This window comes from Micropterus dolomieu, linkage group LG14 (assembly GCF_021292245.1).
Source record: "Micropterus dolomieu isolate WLL.071019.BEF.003 ecotype Adirondacks linkage group LG14, ASM2129224v1, whole genome shotgun sequence".
Lineage (NCBI taxonomy): Eukaryota > Metazoa > Chordata > Actinopteri > Centrarchiformes > Centrarchidae > Micropterus > Micropterus dolomieu.
The window spans coordinates 22,872,976-22,883,690 of NC_060163.1; the positions used below are offsets into that span (position 1 = coordinate 22,872,976).

Sequence of the window (10,715 nt, forward strand, 5' to 3'; positions counted from 1 at the left end):
GGGCACAAGTATACCTGGTTGGGAATCACTGTATTATGTTCCACAGATATGGATGGTTGAATTCGACCTTTTCCTCTATTTGTTCCATTTGTTTTTGTACGTGTTGCACACCTGATGTACAAAAGAGATTATGCATTAGATGTATAGTGCACACTGACATGCAGGTATTGGACATTACATTCTTGTCCCTGCAGCATAGCTGTTGTTCCTGTTGCTATGGAGAGTTTATCAGCCTTTTGTTAGCGTGAGATAAGGAGAAGGGCACAGTTGGATTCTTTCCACTCCTCGATGTAGCTGTGGTGGCCTGGGGGTAAACAACCTGGTTCAATGACCATATTTAGAGCCATTGCTGTTGGACATGTATAAACATGAGACTGACTGTAAAACGAGCCTCACTTGACGTCTGCCACCCTTTCATTCAACAACAAGAACAGAAGAGCATTCTCAGAATAAAATTGCCAAATTAAATGTACCACCTGCATGCTTAGTTAAAACTAGTAAATAATATATATAAAACAACTGCTGAGTTTAAGAGATTAAAAGTCTCAATACAGTTGCTTGTTGATCCTGTTGATGTATTATTTTATCATTCCCCTTTTTAGCTTGCGCATTATGTCATTGCTCAAAGGTGGAAGAAGTATTTGGAAATTTACTTAAGTGAAAGTGAAAACAAAAAAAATAACACCACAATGAAAAATACAAGGAAAAGTCCTGCATTCAAAATGCCACTTAAAGTACGTTAAGTATTATCAGCAAAAGTTACAGAAGTTTACACAAAAGTACTCATCATGCTAAATGTTTTTAGAGAAAACAATCAAGTATTTCACAGTAACAAGCAACAATGAGATGGAAGGAAGAGAGGTACATCTTGTTAAATCTTGTGGAAAAAAAGTAATTGGTGGGCAACTGTGAATGCATGTAACTATAGCTGTCAGCTGTGATAGCTGCTTAAATGTAGTGGAGTAAGAAGTACATCATTTCAATCTGAAATCTACCTTGAAATCAAGTACAGCAATGAGTAAATGTGCTAAGTTACTTTTCACTACTTTCACTACTAACATCTGACATGAATGCTGCCTCTCTTTTTATTTAGTGAAAATATATGCCACAACAGAAGCCATCTATTATTAGAACTAGCTGCATGAGTCTCACATGCTCCTGATCTCAAACAACCACAAAACCGTTACTTGAATGTTTCCTCATGATGACCTCTGCCTTACTGGACTCTGGGCCAAACATTTTTGAAATGTGATCCATGCTTGAAGTATGCTGGCATAGTAGTGGCGTAACCTCTTTGAACATACTGTACAGGCAGAGGAACACCAGTGGGGTGGAAAGTTCTGTGGCCATGTTAGGAGTAAGATTTTTTTGGTTTCTGACGGTCTGGTGCTGGAGTTGCTGCAGGGAGAATCTGAACTTGATCTCAACATCAGCTTCAGAACAGATCCAGTGACTCTGTAGTAAAAACTCTTCACGCTTTGGTTCACCCATTTTGTTTACACTGCTGCATACCAAATTTAAGAAAATACTACACCATATATCCTCCACTGATTTATATAATCGATCACCTCTGTACACCTAATAAACTGTTGTTTAATTTTACACACACAGGATGCAAGATGCAATAACACAAGAGAAGCATTTTGTACTGAGTTTGTGGTTCTTTTTTTATTATTTGGATTGTATTTACAATATGTACAATAATTTCAGTCAGAAAAAGTAGAGCTATAAAAATAACCATTTTACATTTAATACAAGGAAAGCTGCATTTTCAACACATTTGGACCAAGGGCATTTTTCATTTGGCACAGTGTAATAGACTAAGACTGGCCTTGCCTTGTTGGATCCCAGACTGGTATGGAACTAAAATTTAACATGCTTTGCCTTCTGGGGTTTAATAACACTGGTGTCCATTTAACTCAGCTAAAAGCATTAAACCTCCAAACAAGCATGGCAAATGCTTTGGTGGCTGGCTGTAAACGTGGTATACATCAGTGATAGATTGGGCCCTATAGCGCTGTGGTTTCTATCATGTAATACTCTTTGTGGTTGATCCAAATTAATGCACAGAAAAGAGTGAATTATATTCAGTCTCGTCCAGAAAACTATCTGTATCTGATCGGTCAGTGCGAATACTGTGATTACATTTTTTAAATGCGGTGAATTTCTAAAGCATGAATAAATATACATGCAGAAAGCACAAAACCACTCAACTTAAAAGTCACACATTTGTTCAAATCTACAATTACAGTACTTCAAATTTAACAAGGTGCAACATGAGTATCATTTTAAATAGTTCAAGTATTTCAATGAAATAAGCCTTTGAGTGAAGCTGCTACTGTAAGGCATGAGTGATCCATTTACTACAGGATAGGATCTGGTCCTCTTTCAATTGTTCAACAACAGGTTCCCCCCTGTTCAACAGAATACCTCCATACGTCGCTGCTGGAATATTTAGACCCTGCCCTGTTACTTTGCATTGGTCTACTCATATTCCCACACCCATAACGTGCTGGATGCTGTCTCTGTCTCTTCCTGCACATTACTGGATGTTGCATGTCCACTTACACTCCCTGTGAATGCAATATTGGAGATGACTCAGATGTCTGTTAGTAGCTGTTTTCTATTTTCTTATGAAGAAGCCAAAAGGACAACAGGGACTGAAAACAACATGAACATGCTACTGCTAAAGCCAGACTAAAATATAAGAGGACACTTTGTCGGCTATAGTCTGGAGATGACTCTTTCAGTAGAGAAAGGTTTGGTGCCCACATCTGCGTTGACAGATGATGGCACAGGAATATGAATACAGAAAATGTAAATGCTTCATTGTATGTATGCTTGAAACACCAGGGCTGGAGGAGATTTTCACTTCGCCATCTTATAGTTCCTCAGATCTAGGGGCTCTTTGCTGGGTATACACCAGTCGTCAGCCTCTTGGCTCACTTTGTAGTTCTTTAGAGTAGTTTTGTTGTACACTGGCAGCCTCTCGATGGAGTCTGTGGACAGTGCCTGGAGGGACAAGAAGACAAGATGTAATTACACATATCCTGTCATACCTGCGCTAGCTCCACAGTGTGCTGCAGACTTGTCACAGCAGTTTCATGCATGATCACCACGTCTGGCTCACCTTCAAGTAGATGACAGCGTCTGTGCCGTGGCCCTCCATGGAGTAGAGCTGCAGGTCCCCCTGGAAATACTTGGCGTAGAGACGAGAGATGGGCAGTCCGTAGCCGAAGCCAGCCTGTACAGAGAGAGAGAGGGGATCATGGGTTTAAGAAGGCTTTGTTCTCTGTCACACTGCAAGCAGCAGTGCTGTTCTGTGGGGAAAAAAATGTGTGTGTTTTGTCAAGTTCATTTTATGTATTTTTTGAGGGAAAAAATGATGCCAGGATCTTTAAAAGAGATTCTAAATAAAAGGCTTGATAAGCATTTTGATGCTTGTAGGTTGTAGGGAAATGCAACCAAATGGCATATGGTGCAATTAACAGTGTCTTTCCGCCTGCAAAAGAATATTTTCGACGTATGTAGGAGTGAAATCAAGTTAATAAATTAAATCCTGGCAACCCACGGCCTGTATCTCTACTTACCAGTGGAGGCCGTATGTAGTCTCCTATGTGCGGAGCAGGAGCAGTGGAGTACATGTAGCTGAAAAGGTTCTCGGTCCTACGAAAGGGAAAGCCACCACCTTTGTCACTCACCTACAGACAGGTGTAGGAAAAGAAGAGAGAACAACATGAGGTCCTTGAACAGCGCTGAGCCATAAAAAGGTACAGATGACTAACAGACAAGTGCCTGATTGTCGTGAACACTTGGCCTCAACTTAACAATAGTGACCTTCTATTTGTTTACTAATGTCTGCTACTGGTAGAGGAGGTACATCACAGAAAACATATGGGAAATCTAGTACCACATTAACAACTGCAGACAAAAAAAGTTTGCACTGAAAAGAGATCTCAACTAACAACAAAGAGATGTCAACAAATAGATGCCAAGCAGACACTTAGCAGCATTATTTATTTGTAGTCATTTTTGTGTCCATGTGATGAATGCAAATCTAATATTCACTCTCCTATTAGCTCTGTTTTGGGCTCCTCTAACTCCTGAGGAAAATATATGGCTCCTTAGCTGTTAATGATGCATAATGTTCACCAGTTAGTCGTTAACTTTGTCTGTCTGCCGTTTAGTGCTGGGAGGGTAGGATGCAGTTTATTTGACCTTTTTCGCTGAAAAAATGCCTATTGCTGCTGGAATGGAGTTGAAAGTCAAGTTGTAGCATTAAAACTAAAAAAATGAGACAAACGGGCTAAGCCAAGGAGAACTTCAGAGTGTGGAGATAAATTATTTGTGGATTTGTCGCTACTAGTCCTACTACTTCTTTTTTATTGTTTAGTGCAGTCCTAAGTTTCACTTTTTAGCGTTAAAAAAAATCCCACCTATTAATTTTTTGTTTATTGTCACTAAGTGTATTTGTATCAGAGACAACAAGCAATCTTAGCAACCTGTCCTTGTAACACATGTGCATAAAAACAAGGTTTATGAAGGCAAACAGCCAATGTGGTTAACGTTTTATCAGAGCTTAGTGGCTTTGCTTGCTAGTAACCATTGTGATTATCTAAGGGCGAAATCATTACCTAACAGGTTCAGCGAAAGATTTGGGCGGCAACAACAAAAAAAGGTGGTACTCATGCTTTGTGTGCAATAGGGCTGTATGATTAGTTTATTAATGCTAAAATGATTTGAACTTGTGAAATAACAACAGTGTGAAAAATTAACTTAAGTGAAATAATTTTATCTTTGCGGGCTTCATTAAACTTGTTAAAAATGTGCTGGTTTAACCATAAAATCCCACCCACCTTCTAGTTCATTCCTAAAGGCAATTTTAAAGCTCTAATCCGCCTGCTATTATTCGAGCATTGTGGGAGGAAGCACCTGGGAGAAACCCACATAAACATACCAAAAATGTATGCTGTAAAGATTGTAAAGCCTAATAAAGACAAGGAGTCCCTCTTTGCAATTCCCGTTTTTACCAGCAAGATTATTTGTCGAGGAGCTGTACTGTCATTTGCCACCCACCTTGATTGCCATGTCCTCGCCTCCAAGAGACACCTTGACTTGAATGGGCGGAAGGTTGTTGCTGTTCTCATAGGTCTCAATTGTGGCCCTCATAGCATTCTACAAAAAGGTAAATATGATATAATTAAAGGTTTAAAAATAATTTCAAATGTATTTTTCACTTTAATGTCATTCATAAGTTTAAATTCACAACTGTAGGATGTGTCATACCTTAAAGAGCTCAAACAGCATGTGGTAAAGGTGAGAGGGAACGTATACAATGCTTATTGGAAGGTTCCTCTTCTTGTCTGCACAGGGAGGAAAAACAAAGAGTGTTTCTTAATTCCATCCACTTCATTTAAAATTCATCATCTTCACCACTCGTGGATATTTTCCATCATTGGCAGTTACTCTGCTCTGCTGTGGTGTTCAGCTTTGAGAGGATGGAGAGAAAAGGGTCTGTGTGTCAATATTGTCTGATGCAGTCAGCCGGGCCCAGTTAGCCATACTTAAGCTTTAGTGCTATAATTACAGGCCCCTTGGGTCCATCTGGCTGAACGTTAAACATACAAACACTCATACTGTATTTACACACAGAGCACTTGGCTCCATTTGTTCTTCATCTAATTCTCTTTAACAGACTAGAAAGACCTTTGCCATTTGTTTAGATGTTTGCATTATGAGTAAAAAAGTGGTTGTATTTAACCTTCTGGATTAAATCAATGTAAGCTTACTGTTCATCTCGTGTAGTATCAGATCGGGGGAGCGGAGATAGTACTGGTCACATAGCATCTTGGCACTGTGAAAAGCATCTGAACAAAAAAAAGGGGGGATAATAATAGTGAGCATTAGAAAACTGACTTGAATTTAAAACATAGAAAATTCTTTAAAAATGACAAGAAACATAATTTGATTGTTCTTTGCCCCATTATAAGTCAAATTAGATTTAACATCTACCCAGTTAACTTCAAACATAATTCATATTTACCTTGGACTACATCTCCGACTTGACAGTGAGGGTCAATGCTCCCAATGGTGTTTGGGTGGACAGGGTTTGCAGTACCATCAAAAATAAGAGCTGCAGAGAACAAAAAACTTTATGTTAAGTAGAACAGAAAGCAGTGTGGAATTATTGGACCATCGACATATCAAGTTAAGTTATTGTTTGAAATGTTGCTTATATAATACATGTTTTGGTACTGGTGCCGAGATTGTACTTGAAGAATATAAAAATGTTTTTCTACAAAACCACTTATCAACATGACGAAATGAGCCAAGCTTGGCATTTGAATTGCCTAACTAAAAATACAGTATAAAATTTGCCAAATCATTATTTAAATAAACAATTCTCCAACAAAAACAAATAAAAAGTAAACAAGACTGAGAATCTGAGAAAGCATTTGATGCCAACTTTTGGTACATTTTTGATACTTTGTGCTAGGGGCTGGTACACAAAAGATATTAAAGTTTGATACCCAGGCCAAGTAATAACACAATAATAGATACTATTAGTACTAGTACTAAATTACTTGGTAATAAAATAAGCAACAAAGCCAACACATGTCGTAAAACAGGTATGGTCTACTTTTGAAACAAGCATTGTTCCACATGATACATCTACAAGCTCGCAATAACAAACTCGACTCTCATCAGCATAATATCGTCGGCAGGCAATAAGCTGTTCTTTTCAGCACTAGATTTTATGAATAATATGAATTGAAGAACCGGAATCAGTGCAATAAATGACAGAAAAGGTTTTGAGCCAAACCAGGAGTCTATCTTGGTAGAAACTTATTTTTCCTTCTGGGTGTCAAGCTAGTGACAGTGAGCAGAGTGAGCAAAATAATGTATCACAGCTTGGGTTTGACAATATTCATTGCAGACACAATGAGGGAAGATTAAAAACAAAACCACATTAAGGCTCTATATGTTATCAAGTTTGGAAATCTTTAAGTCTGCAGATTTTTTTCAGTATTTTGTTTTTAATATCGTGCTAAATATATGGCAACAAATGTGTTTGTATGTATTGACTGCATACTGAAAATCCAGGAAAATGTGAAATAGAAGCATGACAACCCCATTAGTATGTGGTAGATGAAGAAATGCTCAAACTTGAAAACTAGATTGTCTAAACAATGAATAATAAACATAATTTTAAGACAAGCATTATGGCTTTTGAAATTGAACTTGACATTGAACAATGAATGCTACTCACTGTGCTGGTTGATGAGCATGCGGATAGAGATGCGGCTCATGTAGAAGCGGTCCAGAAAGTACTGAATATTCTGGTTGGTTATTGGATCGTGGGGGAAGACCTCTTTGTATTCAATGATACCCTGGGCCATAGTTGGCACTACATCGTTGTGCCTGTTTCTGATGGTGACTAAGGCGTCAACAAAACTGGAGAAGAAGGATACAAAGAAATAAAGCTGTTATATCACACTGAAAGGGAAAACACAGTACAGAAGGACATATGCAGGAAGTAAGTGACCAAAAATTAGAAAAAGAAGCTTCATCCTTTTCCAAAACTCTGACAAACACACAACCTAAAACAACTTCAGGCTTCATTTTAACACAAGAGTGAAGAACTGTTGTGCCAGTAGGGGTTTTGTGTCTCTTCAAAACTTGAAAACTGACCAGCGGTTTAAACTCACAAATTATTGAATTGAATTGAATATTGATATTGAATATTAGGAACTTACTCTCCCAGGACTTTGAAGTCATCAGGATTCTTGTCTAGGAATTCAAGGATCTCCATTAAACTCTGGATGTACCTGACAAAATCATAAATTAATCTGTTTACACACATAAACACATGTTGTACAATGCAAAACTAAGTTGACTGAGCCAGCAGGAATCTTATTAATACTTAAAAATGCTGTGTTTTAATCTTTGCAAGGATATTTTGGTCATAGTGCATTCCTCGCACAGGAAAAAGAAAAGCAGACACTGCTGAAAACAGGGACATATGACACGTGATGAGAAACTAGGGTAAAGTTCAGAGCTGAGCGCTCCACCCCTCACTGCACATAGCTGGAGCACAGCTTCAGACGTCACGGGCTGCTTTTGTAATTCAGAGCATGACATCACCACAGTGGGATAAATAAACTTACATGGAAGTAAACAAGCCAACAGCTGTGACTGTTAAGGTCTCACTACTCGAGGGGGGATCTGATAGCAAATATAGTTTTTATGAAGTAACACAGACAGACACAACTGTTTGTCTTTGGTTTTGGGACATTGTTTTTGTTTAATCAACACACAAAAGCATTAATTGACACCTAGTTTGACTTACCAGCTCTGCACCATCTGCACAGACTGGGTAGTGAGCAGTTTGTCAGGCAACAGGTTAATTTCCTTCATAATGTTTGAAAGTCTTACAGGGAGCTCCTGTCTCAAAAAGACAAACGATGTCTTCTCGCAGGCATTGATGGAACCTGAATCAACACAGAGAAAAAATAATAATTTCAGCTTAAGAGATTTATTAATTAGGTGAATGGATCCTTTAACCATTTATCCAAACAGAATAATTGTTTACAGGCATTATGCTCTGGTAATGCAATTTCTTTCAAGTAAAAATGTCTTGTGAATGTTATGCTGAATTCTTTTGCACAATTTGATAATTAATTTGCAAGCTGCTAAAATAGTTTTTTCTTAAATGATCAGTAATCATCAGAAGGAGGAATGCAACATAATGTGGCCTTCATATGGCCCAAACAGTGCAGCTTACTACAGGTCTGATGCAACACTATGAGCACTATGAGCACTATGCTGCCACAGGCAAACCACTCTAGCACCTTCTCCTACAGAGCAGATGCTTAATCTTAATTTTACGAATATGCATTGGATATTTTGTCACTGAACTGCAGTACATTTCTGATCAGGCTAGGAGAGCTCCAACAGCCCCCTTTCCACACAACTAAGTTAGCTCCTTTGTTACATAACGTTAGAAAATTACCATTCTGTAAATCAGCACTCACCGAAATCGATAAATTGCTTCATGGAGAGCGGTGAAGGAGAAAATTTTGAAAAATGATCGATATACTTGGGCACACTGGCCAAGGCAGCATTTTTCGTTATAAACCTGGCGAAATTCATTATTGCTGTGGAGAGAGTCCACTCAGTTCTGGTTGACCAGAAGCTCCGATGCTAGGCTAGTTAGGCTGCTGGGGGGGGGGGGAGGCAACCGCGGAAAACAAGCGAGCTCCAGCCAATAGGAAGGGAGGGAGGTTTTGTTTACGTTCCAGGTTGGCCAATAGGAATCGCTGAAGGGAGGGCTCTGGGAGGCACATACGACTCCTTTTATTATGCAAGTAGGTGAGTCACCCATTTGTCATCTAACAAACAACCACCTAAATGAAGCAATCCTTAAATCCCAGGGGTGGAAAAGTAACATTTACTCAAGTGTAGTGCAATGTACTTTCCTTGAGTATTTCCATTTAAACTACTTTATAAATATACTCCACTGCACTTTTGACTCCTCTACATTTATCTGACAGCTTTAGTTACTTTTCTGCAGTGATGGGGAAAGTATTCTAGCAATACTGCAGTATAAAAATAATCACTTACAAGTAAAAGTCCTGCATCCAGACTATTACTTAGGTAAAAGTTCTATCATCAAAACATATCTAAAGTTAGAAAAGTATAAGTGCTCATAATGCAGAATGGCCCATTTCAGTATATTTATTATATTACTGGCTTATAATTAGTGATGCATTAATGTTTACATCACAGCTGATAAAGGTAGGGCTAGTTTTAATGACTTTATACACTGCTGGGTAGCTTAATCCATAATAATACATGATAATTCATTAGTTAATTTGTATTTTGTATTAATAATCTAAATCTGCAAAGTAACTAATAACAAAAGATGTAAAATAAATGTGGTGGAGTAAAAACTCTGGAGTGTAGTAGAGGAGAAGTAGAAAGTAGCATAAAAGGAAATACATAAAAATAGTAAAGTACAAGTACCTCAACTTTGAACTTAAGTACAATAGGCTACTTGAGAAAATGCACTTCACACCACTGTATTTCCGGTTAAAATTCTAAAACCTATGATGAATTTTTAAAATAATATATAATTAGGGGTTGAAGTGACAAATGATAACATACATTCAGTATGGTTTATAGCTCCACCTTGATCAATAATTATATAGATAATATAGTATATGTTACAGTAGTTCTACACTGAAAGGGCCCTTCTGGTGCATGAGTACTTTTACTTTTGATACCTTTAGTACTTTTTGTTGCTAATACTTTATGTAGTAAGTAAGTAAGTAATTAAGTAAGGTGTTGAATGCAGGACTTTTACTTTTACTTTTCTTATATACAGTCTATGCTTAAAACAGAGTATTTTCACAGTGTGATATTGCAACTTTATTTAAAAAGAAATCTAAATATTTCTCCCACCACTGCCCTCAAATGTCAGGGGGTCAGCCAAGAACCCAAAGATGATGATGCCTGGAGACTGCAGCCCCAAAGACACTGGGGGTCTCTATGGAGCTGACTTTCATGTTAAAACAGGAAAGGGCCAAACACAAAAGTCTAAAATATGTTTGTATGCTGTAGTATTAAGATTTATTTTAATTGGAACTAAAAGGCATTGTCCAAACCATAAAAACAATCCCAGTGAGTGTATGACTGGGGTGTTCACATACCTT

At 38.0% G+C, this 10,715-nt stretch overlaps 1 protein-coding gene across 1 annotated transcript; it reads right to left on the bottom strand.

Moving 5' to 3' along the window:
• Positions 1-1,649: 1,649 nt before the first annotated feature.
• On the bottom strand, positions 1,650-9,192 carry pdk2a (pyruvate dehydrogenase kinase 2a). Its single transcript, XM_046069215.1, has 11 exons — positions 9,036-9,192; positions 8,351-8,492; positions 7,758-7,829; positions 7,271-7,455; positions 6,044-6,133; positions 5,790-5,867; positions 5,287-5,363; positions 5,077-5,175; positions 3,591-3,701; positions 3,131-3,244; positions 1,650-3,012 (listed from the first exon to the last, which is right to left on the bottom strand). Exons 1-11 carry the CDS (start codon positions 9,151-9,153, stop codon positions 2,869-2,871), a joined length of 1,230 nt encoding a protein of 409 aa, XP_045925171.1. The 5' UTR covers positions 9,154-9,192; the 3' UTR covers positions 1,650-2,868.
• Between the last annotated feature and the right edge of the window lie 1,523 nt (positions 9,193-10,715).

Coding starts and splice junctions, on each gene's coding strand:
- pdk2a (XM_046069215.1), bottom strand. CDS start 9,153: ATGAATTTCGCCAGGTTTATAACGAAAAATGCTGCCTTGGCCAGTGTG. Junction 7,830..8,350: donor GTGCAGATGGTGCAGAGCTG/GTAAGTCAAACT, acceptor TGATTTTGTCAG/GTACATCCAGAGTTTAATGG. Junction 6,134..7,270: donor CATGCTCATCAACCAGCACA/GTGAGTAGCATT, acceptor TGTTCTCTGCAG/CTCTTATTTTTGATGGTACT.